Source organism: Andrographis paniculata, unplaced genomic scaffold (assembly GCF_009805555.1).
Source record: "Andrographis paniculata isolate CXL003 unplaced genomic scaffold, ASM980555v1 Contig32END, whole genome shotgun sequence".
In the NCBI taxonomy this organism is placed as follows: Eukaryota; Viridiplantae; Streptophyta; class Magnoliopsida; order Lamiales; family Acanthaceae; genus Andrographis; species Andrographis paniculata.
The window spans coordinates 3,032,133-3,058,144 of record NW_026137565.1 but is presented as its reverse complement, the minus strand read 5'-3'; the positions used below and the strand labels follow the sequence as shown (position 1 = coordinate 3,058,144).

The window sequence follows — 26,012 nt, the reverse complement described above, 5'->3', positions numbered from 1 at the left end:
TATCCAAACATTATATACTAATAATGCTATAAATATGATAATTTATGTATTTCTTAACTTTTTTTTTTGTTTAAGGTACTTTTGTTTACAGCTTTTTTTCATACACATTATAAAAAAATGGTTGGACAGAGTGCAAACATTATCACATACTAGATACAGTTCGTGTGTTTCTTCTATATGCCTCTTGTCTTGATCGCTCCGGAGGAAAAACTGGTTTTACTTCCGTTTAAACTATCAATAAATTATTTTCTTCTGCTTTTAATGGTATCACTATTTTTAGAAGCTTTTTGGTAATCCCTTGACTATTCTTTGCTTCGTCCATTTGGTTGTATTTATTTTGTCCACCTCCCACCTCACGAACCCAACAAGTTAGAACCAGAGGCTCGTATGTATTATATTTTAAGTTATGAATTAGAACATAAGGGTTATAGAGATTGATATTCTGTATGTAATCTTCTTTGCATCTTTCATTATGTCACATTCTGGGAGCATCAAACGTTCTCATCCCTGTCCAAATTCCACGTTCCGTCCCGTCCCATGATCTCTCTTTACTCTTTTTGTATTCTGTAGGTGCTGAGCTCATATCTACTCATCTCGACACAATCTCCTCATCCTCGTCTTCTTTGGCGGACCCACCTGTGTCTCTTGCATTGGTGCTCGAGCCTATTTCTGATGTCCATGTTGCCACTACTTTTTCGTTTGACTGTGTAAGTAAGCCTCCCACAAACTTCCTTGATTATCATTGCTACTATGTCTTATTGTCTCACTATGAACCCAGGTCATTTCAAAAGGAAAATATTGACCTTTTTTGGCGGCATATTATGTCAAAGAAACTTTAGGCTCTTGAGAGGATAAACACTTAAGACCTTGTAACTCGACCACTGACTAAGTACCCTATTGGATGCAGGGTCTACAAGATTAAGACTAACTATGATGGTTTAATTGAGCCCTAAAAAGCTCGTATTGTAGCTAATGGCTATTTTCAAGAATATGATATTGATTGACTACGAGGAGACTTTTGCATTGGTCACTCGACTTACCTCCATTTGGTATTTTCTTGCGATTTTTGTCATTCATCGGTGGTCCATCTTGTAGTTGGATTTTAAAAATAATTTCTTATGTGAAGATTTGATTAAGAATGTCTACAAGCCCACTTTCGGATGCTGACACTTCTGGAAAGTTATGTAAATTGTGCCGGGATCTCTATAGTCTAAAAGAGATATCGTGTTTGGTCCGGCCCTAAGTCAGCATGGCTTCTCTTCTAGCCTTCATGATTCGGCTCTATTTATCCGTCAGAGTTCCTCAACGATTCTTATTATGTTATTGTACGTTGACGACATGGTCCTCACTAGAGACAATATTTCTAGTATTTTTGATTTACATGTTTAGCTTCATTAGTATTTTGAGATGAAAAATCTTGGTCATCTTCGATATTTTTTGGGGCTTAAAATTTTTGACACCTCAAATAGTTTTTTCTTATATCAAGCCAAGTATACACAAGATATTATCTCTCGTGTTGGCCTGACTGCCATCTCTCTTGAGGCCAACTGTCGCCTCACTCCTCGAGATGGTCTTGTCTCGATGATCCGACTCTTTATCGCCAGTTGGTTAGATCCTTGATTTATCTCACCGTATCTCCTCCTCACATAGCTCGTGCCGTGCATATTGTTAGTCAATTTATAACTACTCTGCAGATTGCACATTATTCTTCCATGCTCTATATTCTTCAATATGTCAAGGGTACGGTTCTTTATAGTTTATATTTTTTTGGCTCACTCGTCTTGGTTCTTGAGAGTTAGTCTGACGCCGATTGGACTGGTGATTTCACCGATCCTTGGTCAGCTACTATTTTTTTTTTTTTTTTTTTGGGTAACTCTATGATTGTTTGGCGTAACAAGAAGCAAACACTCATCTCTAAGTTTAGTGTTAAATCCAAGTATCGCGCTCTTGCTGATTTACATCCAAACCTTTGTGGCGCCGTTGGCTATTGTCTAACATTGGTGCACCTCAACTATCTTCTATTACTGTTTATTGATATAGTTAACGTGCTATACAAATTTTGCATAATGATGGTGTTCACGAGTGCACGAAATACATTAAGATTGATTGTCATTTTGTGAGAAAACATGTGGTTTATAAAACGGTTTTGTTATGATTGATCTCCACTAACGATTAAACGGTTAATCTCTTCACCAAATCTCTTCTTTCAGATCGTTTTAACACTCTCTTAGGCAAACTCAAGTTGATGACATTCTTTTGAATTTGAGGGAAATGTTAGTATATGTATATATATTATTAATATATTTGTATATAAAATGTCATAGTTGCCCTGTATTGAAATGAAAAATAATTCACTTCTAGCTGCAGATCCTATGCTGATTTGGCCAAGTCAACATGATACTGTTTTTATCGGATCAGCATATATCATACACATAAATAACATATATATACTTGTAGTACAATAAATACTAAATTATAATATAAATATATACTAATTATCTATATAACATATGCTGGTCTGGTCAAATCAGCACCGTGCTGACTTGACCGAATCAGCCGTTGATCCATGCCCTTCACTTTTCTACTATCAACAATAACAAGATGAATCTCTATGCGTATGTGCTCAAGCTGGAAAACAACACCTAAATATCGTCCACCTCACTAGTTAGTTAGCTATACATAATATTATACCTCAACTACTACATCCAATAATAATAATAATAATAATAAGAATAAGAATAATAATCCTGCGATGATCTGGTGTGTGAAGTGAATTTATGATGGTTGGATCATATATTTAAATTCCGACGCTTTTAAATTTTGTATGTCAAATTTAAAATTTGAAATATCATCATTATTTTTAAAGTTTAGGTGGATTATTTAAAATTTAAAATACTTTAGTTTATTTTTAATTTATATATTGTGCCGCCAGTAAATAATTTTTCTAAATCCGTTGTTTAGAACACACTCGAAAATTAGTGACAACGAATTCCCACGAAATAATAATAATAATAATAATAACAATAATAATAATAATAATAATAATGGTTTAATATATATGTTAAGAAAGGCTATTCAACGGACCGAAACGTGGTTTCTAATATTAGAAACATCTGGATATCTCTGACCGTTGAATTAGCTATTAATTAAATATATTTAAGATACATACATATATATATATATAATGTCGTCATTCACGTATACTGTCCCCATGCAGCAATACACGTATCTGCATGCACGGATCCTCAATCTAATAGAAAAATAAAAATAAAAACATACATACACATATATATATATAAATTATTATCAATATAATAACGAGTTTTCGTCCGCCACGAGTTCAGATTTTGGTATATAAAATAATCAATAAATAAATATATGTACATATGTGGTAGTGAAATCAAAGTTTGTTGAAGATTATCCAACACCTCATGCTGTGTTGGTTATAATATATAACATACAGTTGACTGATATAATATAAGAATATTAATGAAAATAATTTGTGTGGTCTAATCCGATAGACATATGATCATCAATTCAATTAAATTACGACGATGTTAATGTGGCTTACCCAGCTGCATGCAAACTAATTACTTTATTAACAGAATTAATACTAAAATAATATATATATATATATATATACATTTTTACTATTATGGCATGCGTAGCCAAATCAGAGATTTTCATTTTCCAGTGATGACGTCATCGTCATAGTAAGGCCTCGTTTGAATTGGCTTCTGCTTTTAAAAATACCAGTTTGCACCTTTTTACATTGGCTTCAGTCTGCTTTTAAAAAAAACCAGTTTGCACCTTTTTACATTGGCTTCAGTCTGCTTTTAAAAAAACTAGTTTGCACCTTTTTACATTGGCTTCAGTCTGCTTTAAAAAAAACCAGTTTGCATCTTTTTATATTGGCTTCATCTGCTTTTAAAAAAACTAGTTTGCACCTTTTTACATTGGCTTCAGTTCAAAAGAAGCAGCTTTTGAAGCTGAAAAGTGTTTTTGTAGCTTTTGAAATAAGTAGAAGTACTTTTCAGTTAAAATTACTGTTTTATCCTTCTTAATAATAATAATAATAATAATAAATACAATAATATAATCTAATATAAAAATAAATAACTTATATATTATATTTTAATACAAATTAAAAAATATAATTAATTTATTATTTTTAATTTATGTACTATATTTGGATTAAAATTTAAATACCGAATATAAATAGGAGTATATAAATTTTTTAATTATACTTAAATTACTAAATATAATTTATAAAATTTTAAAATAAATTATAAAATACAAATTATATAATATTACACTGTAATTTTATGTTTAATTGATATATTATCCTTAAATTAAAATTTTAAAATATAAATTATCAAAATTTAAAAGTACATTTTTTATACTTAAATTTAAAATCTTTAAATATAATTTATAAAATTTAAATTAAATTATAAAAGTATTATAGAAAAATACTAGTATTATATTAACTGCATATTCTTTTAAATAATTTTATCAGTTTAAAAGCACTTTCAACTATATAACGTCGAAACAGTTTTTTACGAAAAGCTGCTTTTATAATGATTTATTCAAATACAAACCGCTTCTGCTTCTCCTTTTGACTTCTTCTTATTTTTTAAGTCAATCCAAACGGACCCTAACTCAGTTACACGTATACTCAATATTTTATATTATTAAATTGTACTGTGCATGCATGATTACTATTTACAGATAGTGTTTTTTTTTTTTAAAAAAAAAAAAATTAATTGAGTGTTGAGCAGAAAATTGGACAGGTGTGGGCATGGATAATAAATTATTTAATTAGTGATAAGTTAAGTAGGATTTTGTGTGTATGTTTGTATTAATTAATTTATAATTAGTTATATAATAGTGTTGCATGATCTGCAAGTGGAATTGATTAAGAATACTATTATAGAGATGATATGTCCCGTGAGACCCTAACAGGGAGCAGATCCATCAGATGAAAACATTATACTTTACTACTATTTTATTTAATTAATTTATTTTTTATTATTACATTTTATTTATTTATTTATTTTTCTGACAACAGCACGTATGCTCTAAATATTTCTTAGATACTCACTGCCACATGAAAGCCGATCATTCATCCAAGCAAGACCACAAAATAAATAAATATATTAGAAAGATAGATAATTCGATATATATGTGCACCACCTTTAATTTAATTTAATTTAATTTAATTTAATTTAATTTATTTTCATTGTTAGCTAAAAAGTGGATGCATCAATTACCAGAAATCTAACGACCTTGCTGAATTGCTTCTCTGCTACTGCCTTACGTACTCTTAGTTCTGCTTCTTCTTCATTTCATTTCTAACTCCTACAAATTAATTTCATATATGTTATTTATTTATTTGTGTATATATATGTTGGTTGGGAATCGAACATGTGGATACCAATCGTAATTAATTAATTAATTAATTATTTATTTGTGTGTATGGAGAACTGATGGATGTTAGAGCAATTGCAATGGCTTTAATATAAACAGCTTCTTTGTCAGATTAGAAGCTTTATTTCAGGACATTTCAAAATATACAATGCAATGACTTATATTTTGATTGAAAAAATTTGATCGTACTTTGGTACAGGCGAAGCCCAATTCAGGCTATGCATTTACTTTCCTTCTCTCTATCTCTCTCCTCTTCATTTTTTTTCTCCACATTCTTACTTTCTTCTCTCCTCTTTTTACTTTCTCTCTCCTTGTTGTGTTTCCTCTTTCTTTTTTTTTTTTTTTTTTTTTTTTTTTTTTTTATCAAATAGAACTGTTGCTCAATTTCTCTCTCTTTACCTATAAAAATATAGAATATTACTTTGGACATAGGGATAGTAGCTAACTAGCTAGCATAATGTTTATATATTTATTTAATTAATTAATAGATTAAAATATTATATTTGGATAATTCTTCTTCAACAAGGTATATTAATTAATTAATTAATTAATGAGAGCGCTGATTATACATGCAAGCAACGTAGCATTAATGAATTCTATGACAGTGGTCCCTCCCAACCCTTTCGATTTTCGCTTTTTTGTCTTTTCATCAATAAATAAATAAATAAAAACACGTTGATTATTGGAAAGAAAGAAATGTGTGGTGGTGATGAGGCCGTTGACGATGTAATAATATGTATATATATATATATATATATAGTACGTACGTACAGTAGTATTTCTTTCTATAACAGAAAATACGACTTGGAGATAATACGTGCCACGTGTTGCCTTTATTCGTAGCAGCAGGTAATATCAGCCGACCATACATAAACAGACACGTGTCCACGGAGGCTCCACTGCTAATCCAACACCACACACGTAGTCTGTCTACCGTAATTATATTTATATTTATATAGTAGTATAGTATACAAAATCTATTTCTGACTTTCTATCTTGACAATACAAATGTAGATAAATGCGTACAAATTGTTATAATTCAGCATTGGAAAAAAAAATAATAATAATAATACAAGCATATATAGATTTATTATATATATATATATAAATGATGAAGTTACAAATAAATTGGATGTGTGTATATTTGAAACAAGGAAACTAAGCATTTAAATTGCTTATAATTATTGGATGGGTAGCTAAGGGATTGTAACAACCATACCCACTTTAATAATATTAATTATAATAACATTAACATATAGTAATTTTACATTATTTTATAAAAGTCAAATGCATGTTTTAAGTGCCACCTGTCCATCCATCGCTCTTCAATAAGCTCTAATATATATATATATATATATATATAATTTCCCCGCGCACTCAAATTCTAAATTTCAACCAAAAATACCAAGGATTATGCATATATAAATATAATACTCCGCTCACATTTTATATATATGTAATTTTTTTTTTTTTTTATAAATACAGAAGTTTAGATGAAATATAATTAGTAAATAATAAAAAAATATATTAGTAAAATAATTTTTAATATAATATAAATAAATATAAATTAAAATTAAGAGAAATAATTAATTTAATTAGAATTTTATTATTGATTATAAAATTTAAAATGTAATTAAAGTATATAATTAATTTTTTAAAAATAAAATAACAAATAAGATGGGACGGAGGTCATCCCTTGTGAGACTAAATACTACTAATTTTCTTTTAATAAATATGGACTTTTATTCATATTACAAATACATTTTTATTTACATTAATATCATTATAGTATTAATTTATACATTCAAGGCCGAATAAGTTTCATATAACAAAATATTATCCACTAATATTAAAATCTACAATTAAAATAAATAAGTAGATATATATATATATATATCTTCTCCAAATAAGTAGTTTTAGAGCCATAGAATATACTCCATCCGTCCCACCTACCATGTTTACGTTGCCGTTTTTGTTCGTCCCACATACTATGTCACTTTCATTTTTCGGAAAATGATTACACACTTTAATCTCATTTTAAACTTTTTAATTTTTTTTTTAATTTTAATTAAACTAATTAGTTATCTTAATCTTAATTTATAATTATTTATATTATCGAATAATTATTTTCACTAATATATTCTTAATTATCTATTAATTACATCCCTCGTAAAATACTGTGTCTACAGTATAGCAGACACGGTACGTGGGACAGATGTAATAATATATATGTATATTTGCAGTGACAGAAATCAGAAAATAGTATAAGGGAATATTAATTTTTATTATTTATTTATTTTCTAAATAATATGAACCTTCGAGGTGTTGTGTTTTTAAAAATATTAATAAATTACAGTAGCAATATCAACTATATATTGTAATATTCAATTTTGGATTGAGTAAAAGATTGTCCATAAATAGGTCAGCCCTTGTATATATGCAAAGCATATGTTTCTTTAATCGAGTTTCCCCAAATTTTACTATTTGAATTTTATATTTTTCGAAAAAAATATATTTTTTTTTCTCTTAAAACATCCATCAAACATTATTTTCATACTAAACTCAAATCAATTTTTTTTCAAACTCATCAAAAGAAACACACTCGGTCACGATGCTTTCAATCCCATCACATATAGTGTATACATACAATTGATAAACCTTATTAAGATTGGTTATATTAATAAATTTTTATGTAGAATTTCAAAATTACCGGAGAGACAAATTAAATTAGAAACCGTGTGTATGTAATGTAGGCATAATTTTAAAATGGTAATTAGTCCATAACCATAGCTCCCTCATGATATGCGTCATAATTAGTACATTAAATTGCAATTAACGTTAATAATATGTTATGGTGACGTACGTAAGTGTAATGTAAATATGTAATCCTAATTAGCTATCCATCCAGAATGAATGAATCAAATGAGAGAGGGGGGCGGCACCAAATCTTGTTGACTTGCTTCCATGTGTCTTCTTCCTCTCTCTTCCCCCCTCCCTCTCTCTCTCTCTCTCTCTCTCTCTATATCTATATATATATATAACAGCAGGTTCCCTCTCTGTTGCCTGTCATCTGCACCTCAGCCTTGTAATCATCTTCTCCATCCTCTCTAAATCAACTGGAATTACTAATTTTAGTAAGTAATTAATGGGGAGATCGCCCTGCTGTGACAAAAGTGGAATGAAGAAGGGTCCATGGACCCCGGAGGAGGACATGAAGCTCATCAACTACATTCAGACCAACGGCCCTGGCAACTGGAGGACCCTCCCCAAGAATGCCGGTAATTAATTAAATTAATCATATGCATATATGTATGTATATGTATATATCTGAATTCATTGATTGATGCATGTAGGGCTGGAGAGATGCGGGAAGAGCTGCCGGCTCCGGTGGACGAACTACCTCCGGCCGGACATCAAGAGAGGAAGATTCTCCTTCGAGGAGGAGGAGACCATCATCCAGCTCCACAGCCTCCTCGGCAACAAGTGGTCCGCCATCGCCGCCCGCCTCCCCGGCCGGACCGACAACGAGATCAAGAACTACTGGAACACACACATACGTAAGCGCCTCCTCCGCATGGGGATCGACCCCGTCACCCACGCCCCCCGCCACTGCCTCCGCCCTGATTCCGCCGCCACCGCCACCCTCTTCACCCACCTCCTCCGCCTCCACCACGCCGCCCTCACACTCAACACCCTCCTCTCACCCCAAACCCAAACCCTAACCCAAACCCTAACACAGTTCCCCCCATTATCATCTTCATCACCACCACCTCCTCAGTTACAAGACGCCGTCGCCGATTTTCCGATCAGCACCGCCGCGGACACATCGATGAACCACCAATTACTTCAAAATTGCATCCCGGACTTGTCTGATCAAAACTCTAGCGGCGGATTTCAGCCGATGAACAGCAGCAGCAGTTGCAGTTGCAGCAGCAATAGCAATTTCAGCTTGGATTCGGTTTTGTCGACGCCTCTCTCAAGCCCGCCTCCGCCGCCGGCGGAGGCGGCGGCTGCCATGAACGCTAATAATACATGTGCTGCATCAGTGGGGATAAATGAATATGAAAGAGAATTGGCTGCAGCTTTGTGGGGCAACGATAACGATGATCTGTGGAGGTTTGAGATCCCAGAGGGCTTCGATTTCGATGATCTAATGTTGCCTAATTATTAATTCATTCATTATAATACTTTCTTTTAATTACACTTCTTGTTTCCCTTAGATCGATCGATCGATCGCCTGCTACATCTATGTAGATCATCGATACACAGACACATATATATGTATATTGTTTAAATATTTCTGTTCTAGGCTTCGATTTTACAAATTATATGTTAGCCAATTCACTTCGTTTAGTTAATTTAAATTACTTTTCTATATTGCTCTTTTTTTTTTTTTTTTATTTTTATTGTACTCTTTACTTAGCAATTGGATAAGTGTTCCAGTTTCGCAAACTTGGCCTCTAAAACGAAAATTATTTTGACCTTTTTAAAGTCCTAGGTGTCTGTCTTTAAATTAAGTCATGTAGCGAGACTCTCTGTAATTATTTAAGTAAGAATATTGATTATGTGGAGGGGGCAAATCGTTATAATTAAAAGTTTATGGGTGGGACAAATTAAAGGCACAAAAAGTGTATGCCGCCAGCCACAATCAATGCTGCTGCCACCTGACTTGCTTACTGTCTCACTCAATCCTAAACATACCCGTACATAGAAGTACGCATAATATTGAAGTTATTATTTTAAAAATTAGTCTATAATTTATTCTTATTTTTTATTTTCGTCTGTCTTATATAATTTATTTATTTTTTTTAGAAATATAATTATCTATTTTTTAATCACATTTTAAGTTTTAAATTTTATAATTTTTTAATCTTAATTAAACTATTTACTTATTTTAATCTTAATTTATAATTATTTTTACTAAATAATAATTATTTCTACTAATATACTTTTTAATTACCTACTAATTATACTTTACCTAAATTCTCGTATCTACAATAACACACTCAAAATATATGGGAAGGAGAAAGTATTACTTTTATTCTAAATTTATTTTATTATATTACAGAATATTCTAAAATAAATTAAAACCCTATTAAACTAATATTAATAATTATTCATGACAATCACAATATTGTTAACTTTTTTAATATAAATTAATAAAAAAAATTATATTCATAGACAGGGCAAAAACGATACACATTATATTCTTATACTACTATATATATATATTATATTATATTATATTATATTATACAACTTGTAATGGTTGATTTATTGAAAGTAATCAAAAGTTAACCGTAGCTTGTGTAAAAATGAAGCGGTTAGGTAGGGTGGATATGTTTTAATTTGACCACGGAAGTGAATTAATGCCTTATTTTCCTTTCGTTTTCATTACAATTTACTGTATATATAACATATGATAATAATTGGCATGTCCTAATATAAATAAAGTGCATTTTTGTCCTAATAATCCGTGTGCTGTGCACTTTTTTCATTCCATAATTTGGCAAACTTTGACTGGTGATACATAAAGATTTTTATTCACTTCTTGTAATAATATTGCAAGCTTTCTTCTCAAGGGTTGATCATCTTTTTTGAGGCCATATTGATGTCATCTAAACTAGAGCCGGCAATAGGTCGATTCGTGTCGGGTTGAATATTTTAAACGGGTTAAATTATTCAATCTTAACCCGACCTGTTTATTATCGTGTCGGGTTCGTGTTAACACATTTATTATCATATCGGGTTCGGGTTGACTCGTGTTGACCCGTATACATAATTAAGTTGAATTTCTTGATTCAAATTAAATAATTTTTTGTTATGTTGTTTTGTTATGTTAGTTTTTATTGGTTTGAGCGTAAATTAGGTTGAATTACTTAAAATTGAACTTAGTTTAAATTAATTTATGAGAAAATTATTAATATATGATTATTTTACATATATAATAAATATATTAATTAATAATAATATATTATAATCGGGTTGTCGTATCGGATTCGAGTTGAGAGCCTCAACCCTAACCCGACCCGTTTACTATCGTGTCGGGTTCGTGTCAACCCGTATACATAATCAGGTTGAAATCTTTGACCAGAACTCAATTATTTCGTGTCGAGTCGTGTCGGATTGTCGTGTCGGGTCAGTTCTTGCCAGCTCTAATCTAAACTTGTCTTGTATTAATGATAATCTTTAAACTTATAATAAATTATTTTATTTATTAGAAAATGATAAAAATTTGTTAATATAGACACTCCTATACTATTTTGACATAAGTTACAAAATGTTCTCATGTGGGGTGTACAAAATGGTGTAGTTTTGGTTTTGTCTCATTCCATTAGAAGTCGAGTTTTGAGATAAAAAAAATTAAAAAAAAATAAGGAATCCTCTGTCGGATATCAAAATGACAAATAGAATAGGGTAGTCACGGTTGTGCATGACTATTACAAAAGACAACGGATGGAACCTTTTTGTACAAAGTGTTTTTAATGTTGCAAAGTTTGTAGTGAACACATGTTTTGTTTGTAAAATTGGTGTGTGAGACAAGTTGGAAAGAAGAATTGTAGTCATTCAATTTTATTGTCTCAATCTCTATGCTTTGAAGATGTTTTATAACTCCCACAAGCTCAGAGGTCCAATCGGATATGATAATTAACTCATAAGGTCATCTCCAATCGAGCACTCTATTTTCTTATAAAAAAATTCCAAATTTTTCTTTGCATTTAACTTTACTCAAACTACACTATATTTTTTCTCTAAAAAGAATATTCTATATATATTCTTTATTTTACACAATTACATAAACTTTTATTATTTACATATAAACCCCAATAATATTTTTTTTCTTAATTATAATATAATACTTCCACTGTCCTAAAACAACAGGGACATTTGGGATAGACATGGATATTAAGGAATAATAATATTATATTGATAGTTGATGTAAACGTGTTTCTAAAATACTAAATACCTCTATTTTATGTAATTATTGTGAAAAAGTGAAAATCGTTTTGTAAAAAGGTGTAGAGGTAGTTACCAAAAATAGAATTGAGATTATTATTTTGGGATAGACGAAAATAGTAAAATAAGACTATTGTTTTGAGACGGAGGAAAACTTCATACTCCCTCCGTCTTATATCTATCTATCCGTTTACTTTTTTCACAGAGTTTTAGGAATATTAGTATTATATTGGGATATAGTAGTAATACATGTAAAAAAAAAAAAAAGACTAATCTAACCTTATTAAAATTTGAAAGGTATTTATAATGTTAAATAGATAGTACAGTTACTGAAAAATGAAATAAATACTTTATTATGGGACATATCAAAATGAAAAAATAGATAGAGTGTTAAGGAACGGGAGAGTATTATTTAATATTTTAATATTAAAATATATTGTAATAGAAATATTTACATCTAATTTATAATTTATAAAATAATAAAAAATATAAAAAAAAAATAGGGGACCAAAAAGTAATAATAAAAAAAATTTCTCCTCCATTTTTAAAGAATACTACAGTGTTCCTCCATATTTCTAGGAATACTGTAGTATTCCTAAAAAAATGGAGGAAGAAATGACGCATTTGAAGCGATTTTGCTTTAAATTTTGAGAATTTCTCTCTTTTTTTTTTAGAGTCCTTGAATATGTTCTAAACATTTTTAGTTTTAGCTATAAATAAATAATTTATGTTCTTATTATTGTGGTGTAATGACTAGGTTTTTTTTACGCATGATGATGTGAGAAGTGATATGAGAAAGACTAGTTTGTATTGCATCTTTGTTGGTGTCTTAAGTTTTTATAAATTTAGTGATAAATTGTAGTGAACGACTCTTAAATTGAGATTCTCCAAAAGTAAGTTTTATAATCAAAGTGGTTCAACAATCTGTTTGTTTCATTTATTATTTTGTTTTAGTTTACATTTATTGCATTGACACAATATTATTATTACTACAAATTTATCATGTGTCTAAGTGATATATCTTTTATTTGTGGTTTATAACCCTGTTGCACATTAGTTTAAGGAATGGACCTCTTTATGGCAAATCTTGGGGGAGATGATCTCGTATTTTACAATAAAATAATTGCTAGTTATAGAATATTATTCCCGTCAGACTTAAACCGAGGCGATTGAAGTGGTACTCGCTTTTCAAAAGAACCTTTTTTTGATCTCAATGTAGGCTACGCGAATCCGAAAAGATTGTCTCAGTTCTGGAATATGATTCGAAGAAAGAAGTTACGGCAACAATCTTCCTGGGAAATGGGCGGTTTGATCTTATTGTAACAATGTATTGAACATTTATAACTACATTAAATAAGTGAATTGAAAATAGTCTATTTACTTGTATAAATGTTGTATGCATCAATTGAATTCTAAGTGATGAAAAAAATATAAGATTTCTAGATGTATACACATCTTTATTTCATTTACTCTTCTTTTAACAAATATTTTTAATTCCGACAAAGTTTGGTATCAGAGTAATATACAAAATGATATATTGTTCACTTCAATTTCAATTTTACCTAAATCAACCAAAGAAAACTTATGGATGTGGAGAATACAAATTGAAGCTTTATTGGATTCACTTGATGTTTGAGATATTATGAAAATAGATTATGAAATACTGAAAAAGACGAAGAAAAGTAAGACCTTGTTTAAAATATATCAAAGCATTGATGAAATCACATTCAAATTTTGCTAGTTTACTTTGACATCAACAAGAAGACCATCACGAACAAATGTTGCTAGTTTACTTTGACAAGATTCAAAAAAACTCAATCATTTGTGATCTCTAAAGAGCTTTTCAATGAAAATAATTTTATCTAATTCTCATTTTCCTTCCAAATATGTCATTATCTTCTTTTAATTTCAGATTTTTAGCCTTCAAATCACATTCTATTGATTTTGTCTAGATATTTTTCTTATATTGCTTAATCTTATCATCCAACTTATCCTTTTGACCTCTCAATCAATAGATGGTGTTCAAGAGTTTTTTTTTCTTTTTGTTTTTCACCGACGTTTGTTTTTTTTATTTAACCACTATATCTTCATAAGTTTCAATTAATTCATCAACACCAATGTCTCTGAATTCCTTAGGAGCTTCAATAGTAGAACCATCCTCACTTTAATCGGGTTCATCCACGTATTCCATGAAGAGCACGGAATCATAATTTTCAGAATTTCTCTATCTTCAGCGGAGCCTTCATCCTTAGTATCACTCCAGGTGGCTTAATAAGTTCATTTCTCTTTTTTTTTTCTTTTTTTTTTCTTATTGTTGCACACTCAGACTTAATGTGCTCAACACCATCACATCCGTAGAATGTGGGTTCCTGTACCGTTTCAAGCTTTGTAGACATAGTGAATTATTCTTGAATCCGCCATTGAAATATATTTTCGGTTTACTGTAACTTAAACTGTTTTCAGAATACATTCGTTGTGAAATGAATATATTTGAATCACGCTGACTCATGTTTTGAAATTTTTCATAGCTATGTTTGGCAACTCTCTTCTCACTCATCATCCAACATAGTTTTTTGCTGAGAAGTAATATCTCATCGTTTGATTCAACCAACTGCATGTCCTCAGCAAATAGGGTAATGCCTTTCGAAACTTCATCCTCAATATGATTTATCTCATAAGTAATTAGAATACCATTCAAACCATCAAGAGTTATGGTCTTTAGTTTTTCAAATTCTTCAAAGTAGTTAGTTTGAATTTGAAATTTTTCTTGACTGTTCTAAACATCTTTCTTACCTTCTTATATTCACCATATTGCATTTTCGGAGCATAAACTTGATTAAAAACATCTTTGAATTTGTTATAATTTTATACAATAATTTCATACTCGGTCATTTTAAAGATCCAAACATGGTTGTACACGTTGCAGTTTAGTTTCACGGACTTTAGCATAGCCTTTAAATGCATTTTTCACAATATACCCTGTTTCTTTAGCAATTTTTCAGTTAGATATCAAGTTGAATTGATTCTCATCGACAACATTGAAGATGGAGTTAATGAATTTTTAATTTCCAATATCAGCAACTCTTTTTTTTTTTTTTTTTTTTTTTCTGTACTTCATTCTCGTTTCGGCTTTTGCAGCACAGTAGGAACATTTCCTTCACTTTGGATTGTGTTTATGGGTTGAGACAATTTATACTCAATAGTTTTCCAAAAGTCATCTTCTTGGAACATCAGAAAAGCTTTCATTTTATTCTTCTACTACCTATAGTTAAAGCTATCGAACAAGGGAAGTCTGGTTATAAAACTACCTTATCTACTCATTATGAACTGTGAGTTCATCTACTTGGAGATCATAGTGCACTCTTTGATCAGATGTTGGAAAATAGGGTTCATACAACTCTCATGAGCTACCAGATAGGGGCCAACCCCCCGAGTAAATGCACAGAGGTGTAACGAACCACACTTGAAGAAAAAAAACAATTATAACATAATAAACTCACAAAAACGGCAACATAGTGTCAACTAAATAAATGTTGATGCATCAAAATAATAAATGGCACAATAGTTTGTTGATCCAATTTGGTTATAACCAACCTATATTTAGGGGATATAAATTCAAAAGTAAATTTACTATAATTTATACTGATGACATCACTCAACAACCAAACACTTCTTCAATTTATTTTCTCTTTCTTACCTTATCGTGCAAACACTGCATTGATAACTAGCCGTTAATAGACCTTAATAACACCAACAATGTTCCCGAAGCTGAGAGTAATGAAGCTCAAAAGTTGGTTGCCAACTCCGATTGGATCTGCATAAACTTCTTCCTTTGATAATTCTCCAACGATTTGAATAATAAAAACTTGTTTAGAATATGAAGAATGTGTGAGACAAAGTTGAGATCACGAATGTTATTTCACTCTCTATAAAATTAAACTTTCAACACACAAACTCATCAACAATTTTGTCCCAGACCGATTAAACAACCACATTGTTATGGAAAATTATGTCATTCTTTTCCATTTGCACCAATATGGCATATGATTTTTTTCTGCACACTTGACATCGGTTTGAACATCTTAAACCATTTATTTTGTCTCTTCAAAGCATCAGATGGAATAAGACAAAATGACTATGCAACAAACGTTTAAACCAATCTGCAACAACAAAAAGACAATTATTTTTTTGTGCTACACTGACAACGAGCACAAAAATGTAGGTTTGTCCATATGCCAAATAGAAAATAATATTATTTCTATTTAGCATAGTTCTACAGATTTCTCCCTTGTAACTTCCTCTTGTTTTTAAGGATAAACTCAATCTTTCACTAGATCGACCATATTGGCCTACAATGGAATAATGTATAATGCAATAAAATATGATGTATTCAGGGTATTAATATGATGTTCATATTGTAAATGTATATTGTCATATGTAAAATAAATGATCATTATATATGTTTGTGAAGAAATCGTAGGTTGCCTATGTACGCATTATCGAGACTTGAAAAGATTGCATTTATTCAATCATAGTTATTTTTACGAATAAATGATATTGGTTGTATACAATATCGTAATATGTTTTATTTAGTACAAAAATATGGTCACTAATTGAACACAATATATTATATCGAATTTTTTAGCTAATATTTTGAAATCACCTATTTATTCAATTTTAAAAATTTTAATTTTTGAGAAAATAAAGATATGACTAAACTAGAAACCCACATTAATGTCCCTTAATTTTTGCTAGATATGAAGAGTAGATAAAAAAAATAAAAAAAAAAAACAAAAATCCCCTAAATTAAAGGAAATATATATATATATATATTGAATTATATTTAGCTATTGTAGGATTTCCAAAATATGAATATGAATTGAGTTTTGTTATTTATTTATATTAAATTATAATTTATAAAAATCATCATAAAAAAAATTAATATTGGCTTCTGCATCTTTATTTTTGTAGCCAGAAAACATGATATATATATATTCATAAAAATATATAAAAACATTTCAAAAATTGATGTATATATATTGTTTCTTTGCATTCTTGATAGTTGAGAAGATTTTTGAGTCTATCTATTTAGGTTTCAAGCTACTAGCTTAGGTCGAGAGTTTATCCAAAGTACATTCAAAGAATAGCGTAGGCTGAGAGTTTATCAAAGTACATTCAAAGAATAGCGTTTTTTAATTTTCGTGTCATAAAAACCTAATAATAATAAAAATAAAAATAATGTGTGCTAGTTTTAAATATGTTATTACGATAATTAGTACATGATATAATATAAAATCGTTTCAACATTTGGGGAAAAAAGATTGCCAAGATTAAAAAAAAAAATTAATACACATTCGTCCATTATTAACGTTTATATATATATATTTTTTTTTCCAATTCAAATGTATACAGTTTTTTTAGTAATAAGAACTCTACTGCTATTATATTTAACTATGCTATTAAAATACTAATATTTCTTAATTCACGTTTAAAAAATAAATATAATGCTAAAGCTCCATAGAGGGAAGGAGTATAATATTTGCTCACACGGTATTCAATTTTATTGGATTGTTTTTTATTTTGATCCATAGCATTGTATAATTATATTTTATTATACATATATTTGGAATGAATCAATAAAGTGTAAAAGATATTAATTTTAGTGTGAAATAATTTTTCGTGATGTAGAAAAATTATATGTATTTATATATTCTATATTTGTATTCTTTAATTTAATGGACATTAATATAATTATAAAATTAATATTTTAATCAGGATGCAAATTAAACGACATCTTTGTCCACGTTATTTCTACTGAAATCTCGAAATTAATTCAGAATAGTAGCACCTACCTGGACCCTACTTCACCCATTTAATTAATTAATTAATGTGTGGTTTTTTAATAAAATTTCTTTTAATTTGAAGTCTGTATTTTTTTTTTTAAAAAAAATGCTATTTTTTTTTAATTTAATGTCAAATACAAACTAATTTTTCTTTTAAACACAATCAAAAGAAACACACATGCAAGTTCATGAAGATCATCTCCTTAATTGCAAAAGCAAGGAATATATATACACATACATATATATATACATATATAATTATACAGGTTTGTGGTGCAGTGGTCCTATCTACATTGAAATGGCGTGGAGGGCGGTTTTTCCCCGGGTGGTGGAGCTCTGCTGCAGCCTCAGATACTCACTGTACAATGTGGGCCGATACCTGCACCCTGCTCCACATTCCGCCAGCGCCTCCGCCGGCCTTATCCACGTCGACAAATTTGGCCCACGCGCCACCGCCACCGAGATCCTCGTCCTCTCCGCGTTCACCGTCGCCCGGTGCTCCACGCTCCTGTACTTGCCATTCGTCAGAACCTCCAGGCAGTCCCCGACATTCACCACGAAAGTCCCCGGCGCGTGGGGCACCGGGATCCACGCGCCGTCGTGCTTCACCTCCAACCCCTCCACGCCGTTGTCCATCAGAATTGTGATTGCGCCGTGATCGGAGTGCGCCGCCAGCCCCAGCGCCTTGTCGGGCTCCGGGCAGGGCGGGTAGTAATTGGCGGCAATGATTTGCAGCCCGTCCCCGATCAGCGTGTCCTCGATGTAGCCCGCGGGCAGCCCTAGCCCCTCCGAAATTGCCCCCGCCAGCCCCCCCGCTAGCTCCCACAGCCGCTCCAGATACTCCTTGCTCACAATTCTAACCAATAAATAAATATAATAATAATAGTAATCAGAATATACGTACATATATGTATATGTATATTTGTAATGAGGAGTGAAGTGCTGGCCTGTAATTTGGGGGGTTTTGAGGGGATATGTGGAGAGGATGACCGTAGTGTCTGAGAAAGTCTCTCCAATGTCGGGAGTGTTTCTTGGAGGTGTTGAGGCTTGTCCCAAATCTCACTGGGCTCATTACATCATCAGATGCATATTTCATTTTCTCTTCCACACTCAGATCAAAGAATTCTTCGACGGCTTTCATCATTTCCGACATCATTCCCACCTCAATCCCGTGATTCACAATCTGCAATTGTTCATTCATTTCATTTCTTCCTAGTACCAAATTATTGAAAACTGAGATGAGTGGGTACCCTAAAGAATCCCCAGGTAGCGCAGGCGGAGCTGATGGCTTCGACGGCGGAGATTCTTGAGTGGGGTTGGGTGAGTCCGGCGAGGTCGACGAGAGGAATATCGAGATCGGCGGTGGCGGTGGGCCGGGGTGGCAGCGGAAGCACGAATTCGCGGGGGAGCTTCTTCATCTTTCTCTCCGGCGTAGAATCGAGTAAATGCTTGACGCCTTTCTGGTACTTATTGTCGTCCTCACATTCAGATTCAGATTTAAATTCAGATGCAGATGGAATGAGAGTGGTATGATCGTTTTGATTTGGATTCATAATCATGTTGTGCTGATGGTAGGTTTCCGTGGTGTACTTACTTGTTCTTCTTCTTCTTTTTATGTTCTTCTTGAAGCTCAATTAATTATAGTAATTGGTGGGGTGGTGTTTGCGGTGGGGTGGGGTGGACGAAATACGTGTCTGCATGGAATTGAGGTGAGACGTGGCGACCCGCCAGCTGGCATTTGATTTGCATGCACGCTAATAAGACAAACTGCTTTTGTTTTTTAGTCGCATCATCTTCGTCGACGTTGTTGTATTTATTCGTATCACTTAAATTCGTTTTCTATATATAAACAATGATAAACTTTATATATATAATGTAAAATAAATATTCCCTCCCTCCTTCCTAGTCCTAGTTCTAGTGGGCAGTTAAAAATAGTAAAATGACAAAAACTAAAGGTATTTGTGAAAAAGAAAAAAAGAGGTATTTAATGAAATGTTTACTTTGTAATTGAACGTCCCAAAATAAAAATATGTACACTTTCTAGCCGGAGGGAGTATTATAATCCTATCCACAAACAATATTGTTCTATTTTCCTTTTAAACATATATTTTATCTTTTTACTCTTTATTATATATATATATTTTTAATTTCTATTTTATCATAAAAAATAAATTTGTTCATTCATAAGAAAAAAATAATAATAATAATTAGTTAAAAAAATCGAATAAATAGATTTTAGTACAATAGAAATTGTACGAAATAAATATATGTTATGTATATATATACATTCATCAATGCCATGGAAATATTTGTTAGGGCAAAAGATGCACGATGCAACACAAAGAAGGCAAATTTTTATATGCAGTTTTGGGCTTTAGAGGGCCCATTCCAATTATGCCATAAAAGTAATTATTTCGATAGGATCATATCAGGTGCCGAACCTGTGGGTGATCACTTAAAACTTAATTATATTAATTGAATTGATTAAATAATATAATTATTGTAATTATATAGATTAAATTTGAACTGTACATCACTGCAAGAAAATAGTATATTTGTAACGGAATTCCGTTACTAAAGTTCACGTAGCTAACGTAATTCCATCTCTAATTCCGTCTCTAATATCATTAGTAACGAAAAAACTTCGTTACAAAATTGATAATTTCTTGCAGTGTATTCAGTTGAAATTAAATTTGCTGATCTCATGCGCTATTTTGATTAGAGATTTGTAACATTATGTTATTTTCAACGTGTTTATTTTTGTCCCTTTTTTTTTAAAAAAAATATTTATTTTAGCATATTTTTTATAACATTGATAGAAAAATGTGTCAAAATTTATTGTCCCAAGAACATATCAAAATTTTGTTTTACTTCTCAATTATTTACTATTTAAATAAAGAGTAAATTACATAACACCTTGTGTTTTATTTATTGCATGAAATCCATTTGCGTTAATGGAAAGTTTGCATGTACCACCGTCATTGTCCAAAACGGATGTTTAATTCGAAATAAAGACCTAAATTACGTAAGTTTTATACAAATAAAAAACGTAATATATCTTAAATAATTTTTTTGAATAAAATAAATAAATAAATAATTGATCAATAATTTATTTTTATAATTTTTATAAAAATGGGACAACAATTTGTCTCCAAAAACTATAAAATGAAGGATTAATAAATTATTTATTTATTTATTTAATGCAAAAAAATTATTTAAGATATTTTGCGTTTTTTATTTGTATAAAACTTGCGTAATTTATGTATTTATTTAGAGGTGTTTCATGCAAACTTTACATAAACACAAGGGGGTTTCACGCAATAAATAAAACACAGAGAATTTTGTGCATTTTAACTAAATACAAGAGGTTTTATATAATTTACCCTTAAATATATTTTAAAAAATATTAAAATGTCTCCATCCCAAATTATTTTGTATTGTTTCTAATTGAAATGTACAAGATCTTATTTTTTTTTATTATTTATTTTATTTTTTTATTATGCATAGGATTTGTTTGGTTATATATTTACTCTTAATTTATAGTAATTTTTTCACTAAAAAGTTATATCCTATATGAATTTTATATTTAATTCAGTCCATTTAAAAATACTTTTCATTCACAATGTCAAGTCAAACCAATATTTATACGAGATTAAATTATTATTTGAATTCAGAAATTTATTATTCTAAAAACACACGAAAACACAACCAAACATAATCAAAGCTCGAATTCTTTGTGTTTATAAATTTTTTGTATTTTTATGCTAATTATATAAAATTGTAACAATATTATTAAAATCCTTATTTGATTTTAGATATTTTGTAAACAAATATATTTTTTTTTTATTGGAGCTAGCTTATATTGAAAGCAAGCACAATAGACTTTCCTCTTTTAATTTGCATTTTAAAATAATCTATAGAAACAAACTAATTAAATAAAAGGATATGAAAAAGAAAAAAATGTTTAAAAATAAATTACTAACTAGCGATTGGCTGTCATGAGTTGTTTTAGGTTTTTAATATTTTAATTTTTATTTAAAATATCAAATTAAATATTTTTTTTTATTTACTATTTTTTATAATTTATATTTAACATATCATATCACTATATTTATATTATATCAAACAATAAATCTACTATAATTCAAAAGATTAATTACTATTTAAAACCCAACTCTAAAGCCTAATTAAAGTCCGTTTATTCTCAAATATTAAGGGTATCTTTGTCTTAAGATACAAATATTTTTTTTTTTATAAAGAATAGATAATTAAGTATATAATATTAAAAAAAAAAATTAAATATGTATAATATATTAATTTTTTTAAAAAAATATATTTTTTTGTTTTTATAAAAGGAACACACTCTAATTATATATGGACTTATCAATATTTTTTTATTTTTATCTCAGTTTAATAAAAATATATATTTATATACATTTCAAACTAGTGATTTTTTTTTATATATATAAAATCCATTTTATGTTAATATGTATAAATGTTTGTTTTTATTTTTATTATTATTTGTATTATATAAAATTCTATTTTTTATTTTATATCTATATTGTATATATTTTATTGAAATGTGTACATATATTTTAATTTTTTTATAAATATATATTATAAATAATGTATAATATTAATTAAATATATATACTCCCTCTATCCCGGTGAAAGAGTGGCATTTGCTTAAAAAAGACAAAAATACTGTTATTAGTATAGTGTAATATAAAAGTAATGGCATTGTAATAATATATTGTAAGTTGGAAGAAAATTTATTACGGTTAGTTAAATAGTACAATTACTAAATTAGGAAAGGAAACCTTGTTTTGAGACAGACGAAAATGAAAAATGGTAACCTTTCAATGGAACGGAGGGAGTATATTTTTTTGTCAATTCAACTTTCAACTACAATTTGAACCATTAATCAAATACACCAATTATTTATATTACATCATACAACTATTACAATTCAAAATTTTTGCTATTCAAATCCCAACTCAAAATCCAATCTCTCAACAAACACACCCTAAAAGCATCAAATACAATACAATGAACCCTATACACATACATGCAAATATACCTCAAAATTTAATTTGATTTGTCCAAAATCTTTATTGTATTCAAGGATACCACACAGATCGGCCATAGATCATATCCTCCTCTTCACCAAAGGAATTAGCAAGAAACATGGAACTGATGATCTCCTCTCCTTCTTCAAGAGCATTAGTAGTCGACATCGCCGGACACCTCCCGGCGGCCAAGCAATCGGACTCGTCGACATTAATAATGTCCGAGTTTGGAGTCTGGTATAGTTCTCCATACAAATCTAAGCAATTTTCTTGCAGCTGCTCCAATTGATTATAAGAAGGATCGTGTTCTATACAAGTGTAGCTGCCATTGTTGTTGATGAGCAGTGCAGAGATATGATGAGGATCATCAGTGCAAAGTAGCTGATCGTATGAGCTGAAAATTGGAAGCAGCTGGTCCAGATCATGATCAATTTCAGGGATACCTAAATAATTCACCTCAGGTGAGAATCTTTCTTCCAATTCCAGCATCGAAGAGTGACAATTTGCAGCTGCAAGAAAACCTAAGTCGTCGTCGTTGAGATCCTGAATCTGCAAATCGTTCACTAATGGAACCAGATCTGATGAATTGAGTTCGTCCAAGATTATAGTCTCCTTTTCGTTTTTAGGATTTTGGGGAAAGTGAATTTGATCTTGAGGCGGACTAATTAGGGCAGTCGATGGCGATTGGCTGCGCTTAATCTTACTCTTTCTTGTCGTCTTCTTCGTGTTCTTGTTCTTCTTCTTCTTCAGGTGGGCGTTCCAGTGGTTCTTGATGGCATGGTCAGTCCTCCCGTCAAGCATGGCAGCCATGGCTGCCCACCTGCAGTGCAGTGGGTACATCGAATGGATCACCACAAGCATTAAATTAATTGACGATGAGCTATAGTAAAACGAGCTGGATGGGTGGGTGGATATATATATATATATGGCGATCGAACTTGTTTCCAATTTTGGCATGTAATTCCAGGATTAGATCCTCTTCAAATTTGGTGAAGCTTCCATGGCGGAGGCCTGGTTTCAGGTAATTCTCCCATCGAAGTCTGCAACTCTTGCCGCATCTTGACAGACCTGCAATTTATTATTACATACACATCATATAGATATAGATACAGATATATAGATATAGATAGAGATGGAGAATTAAAGATACCGACCGGCGAGGAGGGGGAGGTGACGCCAGTTGGGGGGGTGGCCGAATTTGGTGATGTGGTCTTTTAGCTTGGCATCCTCGTCAGCACTCCAGGCCCCCTTCTTCATCCCGCTTATACTGTCGTATGAACCAGCCTTCACCATCCCTACCAAACTCTTTCTCTCTCTAAAAAGCTAAGTCCGATCGATCTTATTACCAATATACCAATATATATATAGAGAGAGATATAGGGAGATCTTCTACACGAATTAATATATATATATATGTATATGTGTATCTATCTATGTGGATGACTCTGACCAGAACAATTTTGTCTTGCTCTGCAACCAACCCCATGTTTGGCCCGTACGATATGAACCAAATCGATTTACTTTTTATCTCTCTATTTCCAAACATTCTTAAAGGTGTATTTGTTTTAAGGATGAGATTTTGAGTTGAGATTTGAATAGTCAAAGTTTTGAAGTTTAATAGTTGTACGATGTGATATAAATAGGTATTAATGTGATGTTTTTAATCTAAAATTAATTTTTAGTATAATATAAAAAATAAATATTTGATTTAATATTTTTGGATGAAAAAAATGTAATAAATAATATATTTAAGTTCAATCCCCGAACAAACAAACAGTTCATCATCCTAATAAATCTTTCTTCCCCACCTAGTCCTTGTCAAAATACTCTTCTTCTATTGTCCAATTGTGAATTTATTTTACCATACTGATTTAAAAAATAAAAAATAAAAAAACATAGAGAAAAATTGAAATTTTAACTTTTTTAGATAAAATAAAATAGAATTAATGGTATTTTTTTAACTACTAAAGAAAATAAAAATAAATGTGGAACATTCAAATAAAAAATTCAATTTTGTACTATCAAACTCAAAATAAAATCAAACAAATACTATGTACAAATATCACCAAATACAAACTCGCAAAAATATTTTTGAAATTTTTAGTGTTATTCATCAAAATGTAACTTCTTAGAAAAATTCACACCAAATATATTTTTTCTTAGTAAAACATCATATTAAATACCACAGGTTGGTTTGTTTTTTTTTTTTTTTTTTTTTTAAGTTTCAAAATTAAACTCTAGGTTTATTTTTATCTTATAGTTATAGACTTATAGTTTGAGTTTTTTTTTTTTATTTATTTATTTAATTAATTAGCTTAAGTACTATTTTGATTTTATGTAACTGTCACATTAAATACCAAAGTTTTGGTTGTTTTCAAAAGTCTACAAAACTTTTTTATTTTTAAAGGTGACCTGAAGCGTCGGGGTTTGAACCCATGACCTTACGGTTATACGTCCAACCCTACACCACCACTAGGTCATCCCTTACGGACCGGTTTTTGACTTACACAACAGTGTGTGCATTTATTTTTTATCTGATAATACAGCTGCCTTGTCCACTTCTTACTGTTTTATTGACCATATATAGTATCCAAAATATTTTAGTATTTTCATGAAATACTTATTTGAAAATATTAGAGCTGTTAAATAAATAAACAAATAAACAGTTTGCGAGCTCAGTTCAGTTCGGCTCGTTTGAACTCACTAAGAGCTCGTT

At 30.4% G+C, this 26,012-nt stretch overlaps 3 protein-coding genes across 3 annotated transcripts; 1 reads left to right on the top strand and 2 right to left on the bottom strand.

The window, feature by feature from the left end:
* Positions 1-8,572: 8,572 nt before the first annotated feature.
* Positions 8,573-9,598, top strand: LOC127247366 (transcription factor MYB41-like). Its single transcript, XM_051269196.1, has 2 exons — positions 8,573-8,705; positions 8,781-9,598. Exons 1-2 carry the CDS (start codon positions 8,573-8,575, stop codon positions 9,596-9,598), a joined length of 951 nt encoding a protein of 316 aa, XP_051125153.1.
* An 8,808-nt stretch (positions 9,599-18,406) lies between these two features.
* On the bottom strand, positions 18,407-19,834 carry LOC127247840 (flavanone 3-dioxygenase 2-like). The gene is made up of 3 exons (XM_051269882.1): positions 19,478-19,834; positions 19,175-19,410; positions 18,407-19,083 (listed from the first exon to the last, which is right to left on the bottom strand). The coding sequence occupies exons 1-3, from the start codon at positions 19,784-19,786 to the stop codon at positions 18,516-18,518; spliced, it is 1,113 nt and encodes a 370-aa protein (XP_051125839.1). The 5' UTR covers positions 19,787-19,834; the 3' UTR covers positions 18,407-18,515.
* A 3,289-nt stretch (positions 19,835-23,123) lies between these two features.
* On the bottom strand, positions 23,124-24,623 carry LOC127247826 (transcription factor MYB13-like). Its single transcript, XM_051269858.1, has 3 exons — positions 24,451-24,623; positions 24,235-24,364; positions 23,124-24,116 (listed from the first exon to the last, which is right to left on the bottom strand). The coding sequence occupies exons 1-3, from the start codon at positions 24,587-24,589 to the stop codon at positions 23,348-23,350; spliced, it is 1,038 nt and encodes a 345-aa protein (XP_051125815.1). The 5' UTR covers positions 24,590-24,623; the 3' UTR covers positions 23,124-23,347.
* Positions 24,624-26,012: the final 1,389 nt, after the last annotated feature.